Source organism: Zonotrichia leucophrys, chromosome 27, assembly GCF_028769735.1.
Source record: "Zonotrichia leucophrys gambelii isolate GWCS_2022_RI chromosome 27, RI_Zleu_2.0, whole genome shotgun sequence".
Taxonomy (NCBI): domain Eukaryota; kingdom Metazoa; phylum Chordata; class Aves; order Passeriformes; family Passerellidae; genus Zonotrichia; species Zonotrichia leucophrys.
Window position 1 is genome coordinate 1,521,630 of NC_088196.1, and position 20,633 is coordinate 1,542,262.

At 49.5% G+C, this 20,633-nt stretch overlaps 2 protein-coding genes across 2 annotated transcripts in view; one reads left to right on the top strand and one right to left on the bottom strand.

The window, feature by feature from the left end:
* The window catches only part of MYO1D (myosin ID), a 171,934-nt gene extending 162,974 nt beyond the window's left edge, over positions 1 to 8,960 (bottom strand). Inside the window, exon 1 of the mRNA XM_064733632.1 lies at positions 8,777 to 8,960. Coding sequence (XP_064589702.1) covers positions 8,777 to 8,871 — 95 coding nt within the window. The 5' untranslated portion in view covers positions 8,872 to 8,960. The remainder of the gene's footprint in view (positions 1 to 8,776) is intronic.
* Positions 8,961 to 10,629: 1,669 nt separating this feature from the next.
* On the top strand, positions 10,630 to 11,990 carry LOC135458615 (uncharacterized). Its single transcript, XM_064733845.1, has 3 exons — positions 10,630 to 10,768; positions 10,976 to 11,176; positions 11,708 to 11,990. The coding sequence occupies exons 2-3, from the start codon at positions 11,021 to 11,023 to the stop codon at positions 11,903 to 11,905; spliced, it is 354 nt and encodes a 117-aa protein (XP_064589915.1). The 5' UTR covers positions 10,630 to 10,768; positions 10,976 to 11,020; the 3' UTR covers positions 11,906 to 11,990.
* The last annotated feature ends 8,643 nt before the right edge of the window (positions 11,991 to 20,633 follow it).

Below are 20,633 nucleotides of genomic sequence, written 5' to 3' on the forward strand. Positions count from 1 at the left end.
AACCTCATTCCTAGCCAAAGACAGAAGTTATCTCAGGAGCAGTTGAAGATTTGAAGAAAAATGAGGTATTTTCAAAAAAGTTAAGTCTATCTAATGCCCCTTTTTCACTGCCAAAGACAGAACAGCCTCAGAGCCAGGCTGTTCTTTCAGGACTTGAAAACACAACTGAGCACTTTTACACCTGCTCTAATACAGGAACATCAGCCTGTGACAGCAGCACTGGGAGCTGAGGTCTCATCACACCTCACCAAAAAAGCCCTTAAAGAAACAAATCCTCTTTACAAATTGTAATTTTGTTTCAAAGAACTGGAAACAAGCATTTGCCACCAGGGGACACACAGCTCCCTTATTTCACACAAAACAATGTGCAGACATCTGTCTCCTTCTGCCCCTCTCAGAATTCCTTCGTTCCATAAAAAGATGCAATCATGACCCAGAGATGATGTAACTCCAAACACCTGTGAGATCTGCATCTTTAAAGGAATTCAAGTAAATATCACTGAGTTCAAGTGCTGTCAAAGCCTGCTCAGCCAGAAGAAATGCAAAGAGCCAAAGAAATGCAAGGGCTCAGTGAGTGTTAGATCAGTGAAGCACCTGGAGAGGCAGATTTTTGAACAGAAGTCAATGCAAAGGGCTCTTGACCAAAGGAGGCCATGAGACTCGTTGGAAGGATTAGCAAATATTTGCTGTGGGAGTTTGGAGTCAACTGAAACTCAGCAGGGGATGACAAATCACTTCAGTTAAGGTGATGAAAGTTACACAAACCACCTCAGACACGGGGTAGCCAAAAACCAGAACAGGATTCCACCTGACAGCGTCCCAAACAGATGCACTGCAACTCTGAGGAGCTCCAGGATCCACTTCATCAAAATCTAGAAAAGCATTGCAGAAAAGGCTGCTGAGGGATTCCTAAATTACCAGCTGATTGCTGTAGATCTACTTTGTGTAAACAACAGGGAAAAAAGACTTTTAAAAATGCAAGAAAGAGCATTTTCTATTGAGCTAACCCCTCATAGTTCTGGTGACTTCACTGATTGTGTCAGGTTTTTGTTTCACACCTGATGCCACATGCCAGGGATGTCCCTCCCCAGTTTGCTGCTTCCTACCCACAGCTAAATGTTGTTACCTGTGCTCTGGCAAGGAGCAGAGGCAGCAGCTCTGGGGCACAGCATCAGCAGCCTCAGAGTTTAGAAGTACAAAGACTGATCTCATTCATAAATCTGACCTTGTATTTATTCAACACCCAAGTGCTAAAATTATGAAACACTCCCCCACCCAGCTGCTATAAAGAGATTCCTGTAAAACTTCCCTGTGAGGAGGCTTTCAGCAGGCAGGGAGGGCAGGTGTGCCCAGTGAAACCAGATAAACTCAGCACACATGGAGGGAAAGCAAAGCCCAGCCTGGACAGCACCGCATGCAGAGCCCAGGAATTCATGGGAATTGCAGCCAGGAATCCCAGAGCTCACCTGCAGCAGCTCCACGTGTCCATGGGCTCAAGTGTTGCCTTAGATATCAAGTGTTCTGTTATCATTACAGTGCAAGGATTCCATGGATTCCATACTGCCACAGTTTTGGGCCTCCTTGAAGTTTTCTGTAAGCAGCTCCTCTAAGCACTGACTCTTCCTGATCCCACCAATCCACTCTTTTATACCGCTGTTCTTACTGGCCACAGGTGTGGCCTGTTAACATCAGGCTGCTCCTAATCTTTACTAATTGATCCAGCTGCAACTCTTTGGGGGACAAGATTACATTCTGTACCACCTTCACACTGCATCCCCCTACAGTTCCCCCTTTTTCTTTTAATAAGAGAGTTGCAGCATTACCAGAAGGACATATTCAAATAAATTAACATTATGACATATTAATAGATTTCACTTAGAACTAAGAGTTATACAAGTGCTCAAACAGCACATTATAGTACAGATACATATATATATTTCTAAATGTTAGTTCAGTTCTATAGCTTTTCTTAGTTTACAAAGTAGTTATCTTCAAAGTCTTTTATACTTATGTTGAACAAACACCAATAGCTGTAATTGATATATTTTGCCAATAGTTTAGTATTCAAATCCTATTTCCCCGAATCCATGTGATCATATGGTTTAGTCCTGAATCCATGGGGCAATATAGGTTTAGTTCCAAATCCATGGGCCATCCCAAATCCACTGGGCAGTATAGTTTAGTATTTTAATCCTTTTACTCCCAAATCACATCGGGGTCACCGTTTGTTATCTTAGATATCAAACATTCTATTATCATTACAGTGCAAGGATTCCACACTGCCACAGTTTTGGGCCTCCTTGAAGTTTTCTGTAAGCAGCTCCTCCAAGCACTGACTCTTCTTCATCCTTGCAGTCGCCATCTGACTCCTGATCCCACCAATCCACTCTTTTACACCACTGTTCTTACTGGCCACAGGTGTGGCCTGTTAACATCAGGCTGCTCCTGATTTTTAGCAATTGGTCCAGCTGCAACCCTTTGGGGGATAAGATTACATTCTGTACCACCTTCACACTGCGTCCCCTACACTGAAGAGTGGGATTATTCACCCCTGTGGAGCCAGAAGCTGCCTGGATTCTCCCTTTGCTGCTCCTCTGGTTGGGATTTGCTTTATAACTGAGATCCTCTCCCATCTCTGAGGATCAGCCTGGCCCCAGGCCAAGCTCATAAGTCACATTTTGATGGACTAAGGGGAATTTTCATTCCATTCATTCCAAACTGTGACACGAGACCTGCAGGTTGAGCAATTCTGAGGAAGGCAGGAAGGGCTGATGAGACTCAAGTGCTGCTGCCTGAGCAGAGGCAGGTAAATCCTGCAGCACCCAGAGGCAGGTGCCCCTCTCCAGGGAGAAAGAAAGCAGCTCTTTAATCCAAATTCAAATATTCATAACTATTTAGAATGAGGAAATTAAAATGGCTTAAAGGCATGAAAAGCTTGTTTATGAAGCATGAATATTTCATTAGCAAAAACACAAATGAAACCAAGCATTCACATCATATTTCCTTTGCTGGGATTAAATACAATTTATTACCTCATGGGAAACCAAACCTCTCCCACCACAATTTTAACCCCAAATATGAATGTTTAAGATGAGGATATCTCAAAAGATAAGGAGGTCAGTGTAAAAATATCAGTGTAATACAGACAGCACCCTGAGGTCCATCAAGGGAAGAACAGAAAGGGTGTGGCACTGAGCAAGAACCACAGCTGGGCTAAAATTGTTCCTGATGGATCATAGGGACACTCATTTCCTGAAGATGGTTACAAATTAAAGCATTTGGTCACCCCAGAACTTGTGTTTGCTTTTCCACATCTGAAAAAGGAAAGGAAAACAAGCCAGTGTGCAGTCTGGGGGACACTGAAGGGCAGAGCAGGAGTTTGGCCTTTCAGAATTTAAAGAATTTCCCTGGAAGTTCCCTAGATCAGGGACTTGACGAACCTGCTCCAGTGGAAGGGACATGGGGTGCAACTGGATGAACTTCAGGGTCCCTTCCAACCCCAATTAATCTGAAATTTTAGGATCCTAAAGAATGGCCTCAACTCACCACATCCAGAAAAACAACAGGGATTTCCTGACAGAGGCCCAAAAGGTAAAACCTCCACACAACAACTCAAGAAAACCCCTTTGAGCACTTAAAGCCCAATTCCCCACTCAGTTTGCTCCAACCTTTTTCCAGGACTCCAGCCCACATCTCAGCCCTGCCTGCAGAGCAAACACTTCCCTCAGCACCAAACACTTGCAGCACATTCTCAGGAGAAGCAGATTTTCAGTACAGATTCGTGATGCCAAAACTATTCATAATCACAGCAAATATTATCTGTGTTTCAAATGGCCCTGCAATAAATACAGATCTAGACCTGTTGTCTTCATCTGAAAATGCTGGGGTTTCTGAGATAGTTGAGAAACATTACAAAATGTTTCCCACACACACTTTGGTGTGTTTTGAAGTGAACACAGAGCTGTGTTTTTATGAAATGCTGCTTTAAGAGGACAGAAGTCACCAGTGCACAGGGAGATAACTGCAAGGATTATTAACCCACAGATCTTTGTACCACTCCAGGCTCAGGAGGGCTGGGATGACAGGAACTGAGTAGCAATTTCAGCTTTCCACAGCTGGTTTCATGCTGGAAGTGCTTAAAAGAAGAGGAAGACAACCCCAAATTCATTTTACAATCATTACACATCACCAGGTGCTCTCACTGCCTTCCTTTCACACATCCTTGAATTCTTTAATAACAGTGACACACATCTATTGTGTTCCAGGGGGGTTTGCACAATGCTTATGAAAAATTAGTAACTCACTAGAAATCAGTGCGGGGTGAGTCAGGGAGCAGGTGTGGGAACACAAACACCACGAGCTCACATCACACCCCCCAAACCCTGCCCTGATGCTTTTCCCTGCATTCCCAGGGGGTTTCCCTCTCCCAGGGGTTCAGGGGTGCTGGGTTTGCCCCAGCAGGGCCCCCCCAGGATCCCAGTGCCTGGCACAGAGGGGATGGGTCTCACCTGAGTGTCCTGGCACACACCTGACCTGCGAGGAGGAGCTGCTCTGCAGTGACAACCAAAGGAACCACCAAGGCTGCACCAAGATAATTCAACAACTCCCTCTTGGCATTCCACAGATCCCATTTTTAATGCTCTGAAGTCTTTGCAGTGGAAGAAAATCACCAGAAATCATCTGCTAAACCAGAATATTTCATACTTCTCTTCCTTACAAGGAAGCAAATGAAAAATGGTAACTTTCACTACTTGAAACTTTCACTATGGCAAAGACAAGGAGATGGTGCAGTTTCCTGCTTCTCTTACTCAATAGTTTCATCTACACCACAATTTCTGCAAAAGCCGGGCAGCTCTGGCCACACCAACACTCCCTTTCCACAAGCACCATCCCAGCCCTCCTGCCATGGAATAGCCATGGTTGTGTTAATTAAAAAGCAGTGAAATAGAGAGTTTTCCAAAGTCCAGAGCATCCTCCCACCAGTTACAGGTAACACCTGACTACAGATAAATACCTGAGAGTTGCTAGACACAAAAAGATTCCTTGTTTTAAGGAGTGCTTCAATTAATCTGATGTCCTGGGATTGTATTGCCAATTACTGCTGCAGCAGTGCAGAGATGAGCAGGCACTCATTGAAGGGATGATGGGCAATTGCTGACACACAAACCACTCAAATACTGCTTTAATAATTCTGATTTATGACCATTCCAGAAACAATTTTCTATTATCATTTTGGACGTCATTATAAAGAAACAAAGCTACTGAGTTCACACAAACCATTCCCATAGTCCTGCTTTTCTTTTTTACAAATTATTCTGATGACTAAGAATCACAACCAGACACTGGGATGCAGCACAGTCAGGACTAAGGAATTCAAGGACAGGATGACTTTTATTTACAATAAAGCATAACAGGCAGTGACTGCTGGGTGTCCCAAGAAACATTCATTAAGAAGCTGGAAGACACAGCCACAAAGAGGTACTGACACAGGGATATCCCTGCTGAATCACCACTCAAACCTACAAATAACTGGGTATGAGCACTGGGGCTGGGAAATGAGCTGGTAAATTCACATTGCATCCACACACCCACCCAGGCACGCTCATCCAGCCCATGTCAGCACCTCTGAATTCAAATACTACACAAATGAAAAGTGCAGCTTCACCATTCCTCTTTTTCCCACTAGAGACATCCTAGGGGAGATATCCTTGCATGCACTGAAACTGGGATGATTTCAATTCCACCCACATCTGGGCTCACTTGGGAACTAAATCCAGCACAGCCCGTCTGGGGTCAGCCAGTGACCCTGAACAGAAATAGCTCTGGCAGAAGGAAAGCTGGATTTATGGAATAGGGTGGAAACTGCAGTGACAGAGGAGCAGCAGCTCCTTCCCTGTGCTCAGCACAAAGGGGACTCTGCCACCACCACAGTGACACAACCAAGCCTTGAGCAGGTCCTGAGCTGGGTCTCACACAGCTTCCTACACGTCAGCAGCAGGAATCAACCACCCTCTTGTTGGGGAAGATGAACCAGGAAAGCCTTATCAATGTGATTGTCTGGCAAAAGATCTTGAGAATATGGAAACTGTCAGCGAGATTGAAATGAAAGCAAGCTTTGAGATCCCTCAGTTACTGAACAACTGGAAAACAATGGTGTGGCCACTGAAGGTGACCCCCTTTTGATGGAACAACACCCTCTGCTTGCAGACAGGCCCAAGGGTCAGAGCAGACCCTGCAGCTTGGCAGAAGGGCCCAAAGAGGAGTTTGTAGGGTTTAAAATGTAACACAGTGTGGTAATGCAATGATTCTTACAGGCTGTATGTGAATGCTGTAGGATTTGTATCTTGGACTAGATTGGTGAGAATCAGAATATTCAATACAGAAGAAGATTTATTGTATTGTAACGGGAACCTCGCTCTCTCACCCCTTTTACTCTCTCACCCTCTCATCCTCTCTCCCCCTCTCTTCTCTCAGCCTGCTCTGAGCTGTGTTTGGCAGCTCCCAGCAGGGCCCTGCACCCAGGCCCTTTGCAATAAACCCCAAGTTCCACAACCTGGCTGCAGAGATCTCTCATCTCCATCCATCCCCACCCTCCTACCTCCTCCCCAGAAGAGGAAAATGTCAGCAGCAGGTGTTGCCTGAGTGCTGTAATTTTGTCTAATTTTGTCCAACCCAGCCCAGGGCCACCAAACAGTGCCCAAAGCCCCACAGAGCTCAGAGCTTCCCTGCAAGGCCACACTGCTGGGAAATCCACATCAGCTTCCCCAAATGCCCCAGTGCAGACAGCCCTGGAGGCAGGGGATGGCAGCACCAAAGCTAGAAAAATTAACCAAATCAATCAGCTTCTGACAAAAGTTTGTTCTGCTCACAGCACAGACACCAGATTACCTTGAAGCTCAGGCAGAGCTCACAGCCAGGTAAGAAAAACTCAAAGTTAAACTGTGTCAGAGGACAAGCCTGGGTTTGGGCAGGTTTGACCAAGCACTGCAGTTAAACGAGGCCTCCAGGCAACACCCTCAGGCACCATCAGCAACAGCACAGAATAAAAAATATACAAAGTTGCACATCTATTGTAAGGATCCAGGACTGCTGGCTTGTTCTTCTCATCCCTTCATACAGAATTAGCAAAGTCTGTCCCTGCAAGGCACCTCTCAATGGATTCCTAAAGGCAACCAGCATGCCACGTTGGTTTTTAAGTTATAAATCCATTTCCAATACTTCATTTAGGTTTCTAGTACACATTAACCAAAGAGTAAAACCCCAAGAACAAACCATGACACACACGTTTCCTGCTAATGACAGAGATATTGCGTGCAAACCCATTTCTAACACCATTACAATGTCATGGAGTGTACAAATGAGAAACAAATTCAAACTTTTAGACACACTGCAAAATTAATTTAAATCTGAAATCACATTCAAAGCTCAACCATGCTCATTATGATTTTGTTATATTCAAACACAAATGCCCTCTCTGCCCAAACAGAAACCCAAAATATAAAAAGAAAAACGCAAAAGGTTGTTATTACACCCCACAGGATCTGAGCCCTCACCCTGCAGCATCTCAAAGCACAGAAATTCCCAAGCACTCAGTGCCTGAAGCAGTCAGATCTCAAAATCTCCACATTTCATCCAGAGGAGGCAAAACAATTGTGTGAAAAAGTTTAACATTCTCCTTCCACAATAGTTTGAAGCCTGCTGAGGGAGCTTAGCCCACCTCCCATCTATTGCCAGAGCCACTCTCAGGTGCATCCAACAACACCAACAAGTGACTGACTCCAATATCCACCAGGAAAACCTGAGCAGAACAGGGCAGGGACACAAGCCAGCAAGTCACATCTTTATCCCAAAGGCTTCTCTTTGGCAATTATCAAATCCTTGCACAAGCAGGGGCGTAAGGGTTTATCAGGAGGAGCTCCCATGAATGTTTTATAACGGAAAGTGAAAAGCAGACTTAGGGTCCCCTGGCTGTCCTCTATCAGTGCTGCCCAGGATTGAGTTGGGCTTGAGAGGGAACCGGCAGGGAAATGCGGATCTTTGCCTTTTACAAGGGAAATAAAACCATAAAGATCACAAAGTGTTAGCACAGCGAATCTGTACCAGCGAGCGGCTGCAATGCCCCGTGGGATGATGGAGCAACCTTGGACTTGGTGACTTTTATTGCTCTTTTTCTTTCTCTGCAAAGCAACTTTGGAGCATAGGTGAGGAATCTGATAGAGGGGATTGGGACAGGGTGCCAGAGGAGCTGGGGCAGCCCCTGGATCCCTGGCAGTGCCCGAGGCCAGGCTGGACAGGGCTTGGAGCCACCTGGGACAGTGGAAGGTGTCCCTGCCATGGCAGGGGTGAAACTGGACGGGCTTTAAGGTCCCTTCCCAACCCACCCCGTGTTTCTGTGGTATAGGGGAAGATCAACAACACATTGTTTAAAAGTAAAGTCCTTAAATTCCCTTCGCTCCTAAACCATTCCGTGGTCCCATGAGGGAGGTGGGCACTGAGGCAGGTGACTCCGAGGGAGAATTTCCAGAGGGGAGACTGAGAGCCCCCGCAGCCCCCAGGGCTTGGAGCACCCTGAGCACCCTCACCTTTACCCGGCTCTTTAATTCCATAAAAAAATCCACACTTTTGCTCAGTCAGGGAGGGCAGCAGGCGGAGGAGGCTCAGGGAAGGTTTAGGTTCCTTTTTCCCCCCCTCACACTCCATCCCAAGCGGGCCGTGTGTGAGGGGAGCCCCGCCGAGCCCCGGGGCGGAGGGGCCGCGCCGCCCGCCCCTCACTCACCGCAGCCGGAGGTTCGCCATGAACTCGGGCATGGTGACGGCGTCCATCAGCACGAAGTCGGCTTTGCCGAACTCCAAACTCTCCTGCTCTGCCATGGCGGCCACTGGGACGGCCGGGAGCGGGACGGGGGCCGAGCTGGGAGCGGGACGGGACCGGGACCGGGCTGGGATCACTCCCGCCGCTGCCCGGCCGGGGTGTGGGGGTGTCACCTGCGGCGGGGCGGGGCCCGGGCCGTGAGGCGGCCCCGCGCGGCGCCCCCTGGCGGCCACAAGGGAACGGCGCTGCCGGGGCGGGGCGGGGAGGGAGCGGCCCCTGGCGGCGGGAGCGGAGCGCTGCAGGCGGGATCGGGGCACGGCTGGCACCGGGAACACCGGGAACACCGGGATCAGCGGGAACGGGCACCGGGATCACCGGGAATGGGCACCAGGATCACCGGGATGGAGGCACGGCTGGGACCAGGATCCCCGGGAACGGGCACCGGCATCCCCGGGAATGGGCACCAGGATCACGGGGACAGCGGAACCGGGACACACGGGAACGGGCACCAGGATCACTGGGATCACCGAGATCACCGAGAATAGGCACCGGGATCCCGGGGAGCGGGCACTGGGATCCCCGGGATCGGGCATCGGAAACACCGGGAACACAGGGATCCCCGGGAACGGGGACCGGGACCCCTGGGAATGGGCACAGGGATCACCGGGATCGGGCAGCAGGAGCCCCGGAAACAGGCACCGAGACCCGTGGGATCACCGGGATCGGGCACCGGGAGCTCCAGGATGGGCGATGTGTGCCCTGGAGCAGGGGCTGCACTGCCCGGGGTGTCCTGCACCCAGAGGAGCCCCTCACACCCCAATTTTGGGTTCCTTCTGCCCCCTGCCAGGACCAGGGGGGAGAAGGCAGATCCTGCACCCAAGGCAAACTCCCCCCCAGGACCCCACTGGGCAGGGTCAGTCCTGCTCCCACCCCCTGGCTGCACCCCCAGACCCTGCTCACCCCAGTGTTTGCTAGAACCCCAAACCCTCCCAAATTAACGCAGAATAAACCACACACTAAATCCCTCTGCAACACCCAGGCACCCCAAAACCAGAGCCAGCCTTGGGCTGCTTCCATTGCTCCACACATGGAGACCCCCAGGATGAGGGGCTGCAGGGTGCTGTCCCCACAGAGGAATCATCCTGGCTGGGGTGCATCCTGCACACAGAGGAGCCCCCACACCCTCCACAGAGGCTGCTAAGGGGTCACATTCTTCGTCAGGAGAGATTCCCTCTTCCCCGCCTCAGGGGCAGGCCCTGCACCCTGTGGGATCTCCATCCCACAGCAGGGCTGGATCCTGCACTCAGGGGACACCTTTTCCTTCCCCTGCCTCCCTCTGTGACAGATCCTGCACCCCAGGACCCCCCAGCCCCACCCCATGTCCTGCAGGGAAAGATGCTGCACCCATCCTCTACAAACACCCTCAAAAACTCATCTCCATGAGGATGGGGCCACATGCAGAGCTCACTGACCCCCTTTTGCTGTACCCCAGTGCCACGAACAGCACAGAACTGGGTTCTGCACTGAGACCCCTGCCAGGACAGGGGGGAGAAGGCAGATCCTGCACCCAGGTCCTGCCCCAGCATCCCCACAGACCCTGCTCACTCTGATGCTTGGTGAAACCCTGGAACCCCCTCAAATTAATGCAGAATAAAGCACACAAAAAGCCCCCCCAGATCCAGCACTGAGGGCTAATTACATTAATGATACTAATTAAGGCAATGGGGCTGGAGAGGGGAGGAACTGGGAGCAAACACAGCCTCACCTAACAGAATTTTGGGTAAGAATGGCTGGTTTGAGTGTAGGAAACAGGGTTCAGGTGTGAGGCCATCCCTGCCTCCATCTCCCCTCCCAGGTGCAGGCAATGATTAAAGGTTAATGTGCCTGGTTAAAGGCAGCACATCCCAGCTCCCTCTCTGCTTCTGGGGGAGGACGAGGCTGGAGGAGCTCTCAGAGGTGAGCTGCGAAGGAAAAATCTCCTAAAATACCTTATTTGTGCTTTGCTTTTCTGGTGTGCTTAGCTTTGCAGAGAGGATGGGTTCTTTGTGCTGAACGGCTTTGGTGTTATTATAAATGCCTAATTTGGCTGATGCTAATTATTGCCCTAGCAAGCACAGGGTGAGGGCAGCAGTGTGTTCAGCCCCTGCCTGGCTCTCTCTGCAGAGGTTTTGCAGCCACGGGAGCTGTGTGTGACCCCAGAAGCGAGGGATGGAGCCAGCACCCCCTGCCCTGCACGGCCCCTTGGCTCCTGAGCCCCCGAGGGCAGCAGAGGAATGTGCCTGGCAGAGCCTGCGCTGCCTCCGCCGCCACCGGCAGAAGAAGAAAGTGGCTTATTCAGCCCACATCTGCAGGCTCCTGAACCAGGTGAGTCCCCTCTGGGCTGGGGTGCAGCTCCTGGTCCCCAAATTCTGCTTGTTCATCCCTGTGTCCTAGGCTGAGCAGGGCTCAGGGGTGGCGTCACCATCCCTAGTGCTGGGGGAACGTTTGGATTTGATCTTTATGGTGTCACCATCCCTGGAGGGGTTTAAAAGATGTATGGATGAGGTGGGTTAATGGTGGCCTTAATGGTAGTGCTGGGGGAATGTTTGGATTTGATCTTTAAGGGTTTTTCCTACTGGGCTGGGGTGCAGGTCCTGCTCCCTAAGTTCCACCTGTTCATCCCTGCATCCTAGGCTGGGTGGTGTCATCATCCCTAGTGCTGGGGAATGTTTGGATTTGATATTTATGGTGTCACTATCCCTGTAGGGGTTTAAAAGATGTGTGGATGAGGTGGGTTAATGGTGGTAGTGCTGCGGGAATGTTTGGATTTGATCTTTGTGTTTTTCCCACCTGAATGATTCCATGATCCCAAGCTGGGGCTGTGCTGATGCTGTTGGTTGCTCTCTCTCCCCACAGACGTGTTCCACGGGGCATTCCTGCCTGGTGGCCTCGCTGCTGGCCTGGCTGGGCAGTCCCCAGCTGCTGGAGGTGGCCCTGGAGGCCTCCAGGCTGTCCCGCTATGGCCGGAGGAGCCTCCTGGGCCAGCGAGAGGTGCTGCTGGCCACCAAGCTGGTGCTGCTGCGTGAGCTCCACAAGCCTCCCCCGGGATCCTGAGCCATGGGCTGAGGCTGGCTGGGACAGTCTTTGTAGTATTTTAATGTGGTTTTGGTAAATAAAGTTGTTTTTTGGCATTGTTTAATGGAGTCTCCTCCCTGGGCTGGGTACCTGTGTGCCCCAGGAAGGGCTGCAGGACAGGGTGGGCACACACACCTGCCTCAACAAACACTTGCAGTCTCTTGGCTCTGCCCTTGGGGAGCTGTTGGGCAGCTGGGAGCATCTTTGCACCCTATTTGGCCAGGAAAAGCAGAAGGAGGAAAGGGGGATGTTATTCCAAGCCCTGGGGGAATGCCAGCCTTGGAGGCAGCAGCATTCCTGGTGATGCTGTGCCAGCACCTGGCACTGAATGAGCTGTGATGGTGTTCACAGTGTCAGAGCATGAGGGAAGAGATGAGGATGACTCCATGTGTCAGAAGGTGAGGTAAAGAACAAACAGATGCACCTGAGACACCACAGAACCCCAGCAGGGTTTGGGGTGGAAGGGCCTTTAAAGCCCATCCAGTCCCACCCCTGCCATGGCAGGGACACCTTCCACCATCCCCAAGCCCTGTCCCACCTGGCCTTTGACACTTTCAGGGATCCAGGGGCAGCCCCAGCTGCTCTGGGCACCCTGTGCCAGCCAATATTTTGCCTCTCTTGTAGCCCAGTTGAGCTACAAGTTTTTGGGTAGGAAAAGGTCCATCGATAACCCCAAATCTGCTGTTCCTGGGTGGGAACCTCCCCTGGTGATCTCTCCCAGCATCTCCTCTGCTCCAGCTGCTTCCCCTGTGAGCTGATGACGGCTCCAGGCTCAGTTTCCCTTCCAGGCAGTGATCCCACACACAATTACTGCATGGCTTGAGAAGCCAGACAGGCACTGGAGCAGCTCCACGTGTCACCCTCCCAGCAGCAGCTGGGGCTCCAAATACAGAAATAAAGAGAGAAGGAAGAGGGCAACAGCTCCAGGCTGTCTGCAGGGACAAGAAGCACTGAATGAATGCTTTTCTTGGTTTTTGCTTGCTGTAGCGCAAGAGAAAACACCAATGGGATGATGAAGCTCCCAACCAGATTTACCAGAGGATGTGGAATCCTTCCTTTCCCTTCCCTGAGCTTTTGGGGCAGGTTGAACAGACCCCAGCCAGGAATGCTGGAGGTACAAACAGCCTTGGCAGGAGCCTGGGTGTGTGCTCAGGTTCAGCCACAGCTCTTATTTCTACAAAGGCTTGGACTTTCCTATAGGATTTGGCCCCAGATCCATAGATTTGAGCCAATTCTAATTAACCTAAAGAGTCAGGGCTGCCAGAACAGGGCCTGAGCTGAAGCTCCTCTGTGTTGGTGTTCACAGGGGTACTCAGTGTACCCTCATCTCTCTGGAATCTATTCTTCAGTATCCTTATTTGGTCTTTTTTTCCTGTTTATCTTGTCTTTCCTTCCCCACACAACCCCTGCCTCTCCGCTTTATTTTGTCCTGATAGTTGTACTGATTTTGGGATTGAGAATTCTTGTGTAAGACACATCCTGCTCCCAGGGCAGTCCCCATCCCTGGGAGGATTTGAAAGCCCTGTGCATGTGGCACTTGGGGACATGGGTCAGTGGTGGCCCTGGCAGTGCCATGGAGGAGGGTTGGATGATCTCAGAGGGTTTTTGCAATCTAAATGTTACTAAATGGGGATCTGAAGCACAAGATGAATCAAGTGACCTCTCAAAAGATTTTTTAGAGTCCCATTTGGGGGAAGAGGGAAATATGCTGCCACAGGGTTGGTGGAGCACAAGTTCCCTATGAGTGGGCAGCCCCTGGGACAGGCAGGGGTTCCTGTGCCAGACCCCCACAAAAATCTGTATTTATTGTTCCTTTAGCACTTGCCCTTTCTGTTCACCATTTCATCTTCCTCCTCCAACCTATGGGAAACACCTGGATGCAAATCCTGGGTTAAAAAACTGAAAGTGATGATTTATTCTCACAGGGGAAGTGCCTGTTGAGGCTGCACATACATTGTTGATACCCTTCAAAAAACTGCTTTCATCTATCACCCCAAAAGGCAGTGAGGATGAACCCACAAGCAGGACCTGAAAGGGCTTTTCAGGATTAATTTTTTGTTGCTGTTGTTGTTCATTTCTTCTATTATCTTTTTTAGCTCTGTTGGTAGTTGAAGGTAGAAGCCCAGACAGGCTGAGGAAGTGGAAGGGTTAAATGCAAACATGGTGCTTTTATCAGTTTGTGGATCCAGAATCAACCAACAAAGATTTCTGTCCTTTGGGAGCCCTGGAGGAGGAGCAGGGCTCCCACAGCTTGCTGCCCTCAGGGGTGGATTTGTGCCATTCACGTTGCCTGTGCTCAGGATGGTGTTGGCCTTTCCAAAACTCAGCTCTGAACCCAAACCAAGCCTTCCTCTGCAGGACACAGCTGTGGGATTTACAGCTCTGGCTGGAGGCTTTGTAGTACACAATCCTAAAAGCTTTTGGAAAACAAGGAGTGTGCAAAATGGAGGAAAAGCCCAGTGAAAGCAAAAGCTGCTGCTTCTTGTCCCAAGGGTGAGGAGAGATGAGAAGAGGGATTTCTCTGGGGTGCTGCCAGTGATGAACTGAAAATGGGCTCTGGAGAAGGTCCAGGACACCAACCAGGTGAACAAATCCTCAGAGGATTTGCTGGTAGGTGCTGGACTGAGTTTTAGCTGATCCCAAAAACCAGGAGGGGCAGGCTGGGGCTGGAACCCAGAGCAGGTCAGTGTGGGAGGTGTGTGTGGGCCAGGTGCCAGCCCCAGGTGTGGCACAGAGCCATGGCATGGCCAAAAGGCCACTGGGGACAGCAAAGGTGACCGTGTTCACAGGGGTCTGAGGCTGAGGGAAGAGATGAGGATCTGACTCCATGTTTCAGAAGGCTGATTTATTATTTTATGATATATAGTATATTAGAACTATACTAAAAAAATAGAAGAAAGGATTTCATCAGAAGGCTGGCTAAGAATAGAAAAAGAAAGAATGATAACAAAGGTTTGTGGCTCTGAGCCAGCTGACTGTGATTGGCCATTAATTAGAAACAACCACATGAGACCAATCACAGATGCACCTGTTGCATTCCACAGCAGCAGATAACCATTGTTTACATTTTGTTCCTCAGCTTCTCAGGAGAAAAAAATCCCAATGAAATGATTTTTCATAAAAGATGTCAGCAACAATGAATTTTTCTTTTGGTAATTTCTATTCATTCTTCATTTCTTCTTACTCAGCTTGCTCTGGTGTTTTTTCTATTTCATGAGGCAGGGCCTCTTCCTCCTTCCCACAATTCCCCTGCTGGTAAATGGCAAAAACCGTTTGTGAGGGGGCAACTGTGCCCTTTCCTCTTCTCCATTTTATCAGAAAGGGAAGTAATAAAGAAAATTAGACAGCACATCAAAATTTCCAGCCCAACACAGACACACACATTGCTGTTATGGTCTCGAGCCAAGGAGGAGGATGTCAAACTGTAAACAAACTAAATATTCACTTTTGTAATTAAAGTGGATGTGGTGTTTTCTTTTATGGAGTTTTCCAGGAAGTTTTATAAAGACCAAAATGAGACTTCCCAACTGACTGTTGCACAAATACATGAACATTTATAATGGGAAAACATTAACATCCCCTTAAGGTCAGTGAGTGCAGAGCCAGCAGAAAGAACCCAGATGAAGCAGAGTCCCCTTCTCATAAGGGGAAATCTTTCCCAAAGCTGTTCCCGAGAATGCTCTGGAGGATGTTTGTGCTCCTGGGAGAGCAGGGTGGAGGAGCCTGAGGGGCTGTGGGGCTGCCCTGTCCCTCAGCAGCCTCCAACAGCTCCATTTCCTCTCCGGGAAGGAATTGCCCCATGGCAAAGCTTCACTGTGAGCCACTTCTATTTACATCCAGATCTGTGATTTCCCCAGGCTGAAGAGGGCTGGGAATCCAGCCAAAACCACCAGACACAGTTGAACAGAAGGGAAACATCTTGAGATGTTCACCAGGTCTGGCTGCAGCTGATTCTGCAGCTTCCTGGATAAAAACCCATCCCTGCTTTCCTGGAGATGTGGCACAGAGCCATGGCCAGCACAAACCAGCACAAACCAGGCTGCTCAGGAGAAAAAGGCTCCAGACAGATCCTAAAAACTCCTTCCAGTGCCTAAGGGGGCTCCAAGAAAACTGGAGAGGAACAGAACAAGGGCTTCCCACTGCCAGGTGGGATATTGGGATAAATTCCTCCCTGGCAGGGTGGGCAGGCCCTGGCACAGGGTGCCCAGAGCAGCTGTGGCTGCCCCTGGATCCCTGGCAGTGTCCAAGGCCAGGCTGGATGGGGTTTGGAGCAGCCTGGGATAGTGGAAGTTGTCCCTGCATTGGATCATCTTTCAGGTCCCTTCCAACCCACACCATTCTGGGATTCTATGACAAAGGATGGAAGCCCAGGCTGAGCACTGAAATCTCAGGCTCCTGTACTCTGGTTTCACTACAGAGTGCTGAGAAGTTGTTACTCCAGTGCATAACATCCATTAAAACTCCTTAAAGAAACAAAAAGGAAGTTTTATAGTGTGAAAATCTTTTACAACACTCACCCAGCTCCATGGTCCTTCCTCTCTGTCCCCAGCCTGGTTCTTCATCCTTCCTGTGGCTCTTCATCCTCCTCCATCTGCTGTGGGCCTGAGGCAGCCCAGCAGAGCTGCTCCTGTATCCAGGCAGCTGGAAAGGCACAGGGATGGGAGCAAATCCCTTCTCCAAACATCCACCCTCAGAGAGCAGGATCCAGTTCCAGGCTGAGGGCATTTTTCCCCTGCCTGGAGCCACGAGGCTGTTGGGAACAGCAGCAGAGCAAGCAGAGCTGGAGGGGTGCCTGGAGCAATTGCTGCTCTCCTTGATCCAGGGTGAGTGCAGCCCAAACCCCTCATGATGGATTTTGTTTAATTTGTGCTCTTCCCTCCTAAAACTGCCGCCGACAGAACCCCAGCACAGCAGCTCTGGCCTGGCCCAGGGCTGTGTTTACACCCAGCCAGTCCCCAAAGCCTGATTAAAGCTCTCACTCTGTGATTCCTCATCCTCTCCAGGCAGACACAGAGCAGTTCATTCCCTTCTTTTCCATGGCAGCATTTTATTTATTGCAGGAGGGTTGCCCCAGCAGGGCAGGAAGTGCAGCTGCAAGGGGGAGGCTGGAGGTCAGCTCATCCCCAGCTGTCCCTGCTCTGACAACCCAATCCTTTCACTCTTCCCTCAGAGAGAAATCACATTTTCTAGATTTCCTTTCATCCTCACTGCTAGCAAAACAAGGGAGGTTTTTCAGGATGGGTTGTAAGGAAGAAGGAGCAAGGTCCCATCCCAGTCCTTGGAGGTGGGATCTGCTGAGGAATTCCAAACTCACCTGGCATTGTGTGAGGGTTGCAAAAGCACAGAATGGGAAACAAAGGCACCACAGCAGTTCTGGAAGGACCAACCACCTTTTGTTTAAGCTTCAAAACCCAGGAGTATTGCATCATATAAATATCCAGCTCCATCAGAATTCCTCATCCTTACCAGTGTGACCTAAAGGATCCTGAACTTGGTGGTTTTCATGAAATAGGTGATTTATTGGATCTTCCTTGTCCATCAGCTCTCTTGCTTCTGCAGATGCATCAAGCAATAACACAGAGCACCTTCACCTGCAGCAGCCTCCCCTGGGCCAAGGGAGGAGGTGCCAGACCACACCAAGGCCCCTGGATATGATGCTGCTTATCCTGACCATAAAAAAATAAACTCCTAATTTACCTATCAGAAAAAAATCTTTGAAGAATAATTACAGTCCTCTTGTATTGCTTTTTTTCCCCTGGAAGTTATTCTATTCTATTCTATTCTATTCTATTCTATTCTATTCTATTCTATTCTATTCTATTCTATTCCATTCCATTCCATTCCATTCCATTCCATTCCATTCCATTCCATTTTCATTTTGCTCTTCTCTATTTCTCTTCTATTTTATTCTATCCCATCCCAGGTTAGGCCAGCTGCAGTGATGTGCCATTCCAAGTGGGAATGTTAATTTGAGGGGCAGGTTTCCAGCAATCTAAAATGCAGTGAAATGCTTGGGAAGATCCCTCACAGACACCTGGGCTCCCAATGCCAAAAGAATGTCAAAAACCTACACAGGCATTTTCTTTATCTCAAAATCTTCCAAATCCCTGGATCTAACACAAACTGGCACCCTGTGTTGTATCAGCAGAGCTCAGTGTGACAACCATCCATTCATCATCCAACACTGTGTTATCTGAGCAAAAGGACTCCTGAGGGCCTGAACTTTCCCAATCAGTCATTAAAAAATGTTTAAAAGCTTCTTCCCAACCACCTCAGTGCAGCAGCCAGAGCCTGGGGCTCTCCTGGCTGTGTGAGAACAGACCCAGACAGGAGCTGAACGTGGCCAAGTGCACCAGAGACTGTGAGCAACAACCTTCAGCTCCTCTGCGCTCCAGTTCCCGGGAAAACTGTCAATGCCTGTGCAGAAGAGCCAAAAAAAAACCCCAAAAAAACAAAATCAAGGGTGGGCAGGCCCTGACACTGAGTGCCCAGAGCAGCCCCTGAATCCCTGGAAGTGTCCAAGGCCAGGTTGGACAGGGATTTGTCTGATCTGGTCTGGTGGAAGCTGCCCCTGCCCATGGCAGGGGTGGGATTGGTGATCCTTGAAGTCTCTTCCAGCTCAGATCATTTTGGGATTCTGTGGGCAGAGCTCAGCAGGGATTCTAAAGAAACAGAACTGTGACAGTGTTCACAGGGGTTTTCGAATGAGGGAAGAGACGAAAATGTTGACTCGATATTCAGAAGGCTGATTTATTATTTTATGGTAGATATTACATTAAAACTATACTAAAAGAATAGAAGGAAAAGTTCTCATCAGAAGGCTGGCTAAGCTAAGAATAGAAAAGAATGAATAACAAAGGTTTGTGGTTTGGACAGAGAGAGAGCCAGCTGACTGTGACTGGACATTAATTAGAAACAACCACACGAGACCAATCCCAGATGCACCTGTTGCATTCCACAGCAGCAGATAACCATTGTTTGCATTTTGTTCCTGAGGCTTCTCAGCTTCTCAGGAGGAAAAATCCTAAGGAAAGGTTTTTAATGAACAGATGTCTGTGACACAGAACAGCCAAGGAGAGGACCTGTGTGTCCACTTGAGTGGTTTCCAACCAGCTTGGCAGGAAAGAGTTTTGTCCTGGACCCTGTGTCTGACTTTACTTCTGGCTACCACAATTCATAAAGAGCAGATATTTGATGGCCCCAGGCAGAGAAGAATTTTGTGGATTTAAAGTGAAGTAATTGAGGGCATTGTATGAGAGGGAGCTGAGCTCAGCCTCCCCAGGTCTCTGTGTGCACAAGGCAGCCAGAGCTTGCTGAAATAAGGTAAAGCAAGGACAGTGTGGTGTTGCAGACATCTTTTCATTAAAAATCCTTTCCTTAGGATTTTTCCTCCTGAGAAGCTGAGAGGCCTCAGGAACAAAATGCAAACAATGGTTATCTGCTGCTGTGGAATGCAACAGGTGCATCTGGGATTGGTCTCATGTGGTTGTTTCTAATTAATGGCCAATCACAGTCAGCTGGCTCAGACAGAGAGTCAAGCCACAAACCTTTGTTAGCATTCTTTGCTATTCTGTTCTTAGCTTAGCCAGCCTTCTGATGAAACCTTTTCTTCTATTCTTTTAGTATAGTTTCAATGTAATATATATCATAAAATAATAAATCAGCCTTCTGAAACATGGAGTCAGATCCTCGTCTCTTCCCTCATCCTCACACCCCTGTGAACACCGTCACAACGTGGCACAGAAAAGACACGAGGGCAGGGAGTCTGAGCTAGAAGAACCCAAGGAAAATAAAAGAGGTTGAACTGCAAGGAGTTGCTGCCAGTTCATTTCCTCGGGCCCCTCTGGATGGCAGCACAACCCTCTGCTCCATCCACAGCTCTCTCTGGCTCCTGTCGGTGGCAAAGGCTCTGTCCCACCTCCAGATCATTAATGAACAGAAATTCCCGGCAGGAAGCACACGAGGAAGAGCAGCAGGTAAATGTTTAAGGTGGAAGGAGTCAAGAAGCAGGTACTGACTTGCTGGGCTCCAGACAAAGCCAGACCCAAGTGTTTGATGGGTGACTCCTACCATGGCTCAGCCAGCAGCTCCTGTGACTCCCAGGGGTGTTCGGGGTTACAGGGCTGGGATCTGAGCTGTGATGGCAGGACAGACAGGATGGGCAGCAGACACTGCACTGACTTCTTCTGGTGTCCCCATCCCTGCTCACTGCCCTTCTCCTGCAGGCTTGCTCTGATCAGCTCAAGGCCTCCCAAACAGCTCAGGAAGGCATTAACTCCCAATACAAACACACTGAAAGTTTCTCCTCAGGTTATTTTCTCCTCCTGTTGTCCCCTTTCTCCTGGTGCCACCAGGCAGAAAAGGCTCAGACCCCCCCAGTGCTCCACAGCACTCTGATCTCCCCTCCCTACAGGAGGAAGGAGGAGAAGGAGAAGGAGAAAGAAGGAGAAGGAGAAGGAGAAGGAGAAGGAGAAGGAGAAGGAGAAGGAGAAGGAGAAGGAGAAGGAGAAGGGTTTGAAGGGACCTACAGTGACCATCTACTGCAACTGCCTGACCCCTTCAGGGATGACCAGAAGTTACAGTACATTGTTAAGGGTGCTGTCCAAACTCCTCTTCAATCCTGACAGTTTCAGGGCACTGATCACCTCTCCAAGAAGCCCATCCCAGTGCCTGACCACCCTCTTGGTAAAGATGCTTCCCAAAGTCC

What these genes read in the sequence shown, in the direction of transcription:
- LOC135458615 (XM_064733845.1), top strand. Translation starts at nt 11,021, where the DNA reads ATGGAGCCAGCACCCCCTGCCCTGCACGGCCCCTTGGCTCCTGAGCCC. An exon ending in TCTGCAGGCTCCTGAACCAG is followed by an intron (nt 11,177 to 11,707) that starts GTGAGTCCCCTC and finishes CTCTCCCCACAG; the next exon opens with ACGTGTTCCACGGGGCATTC.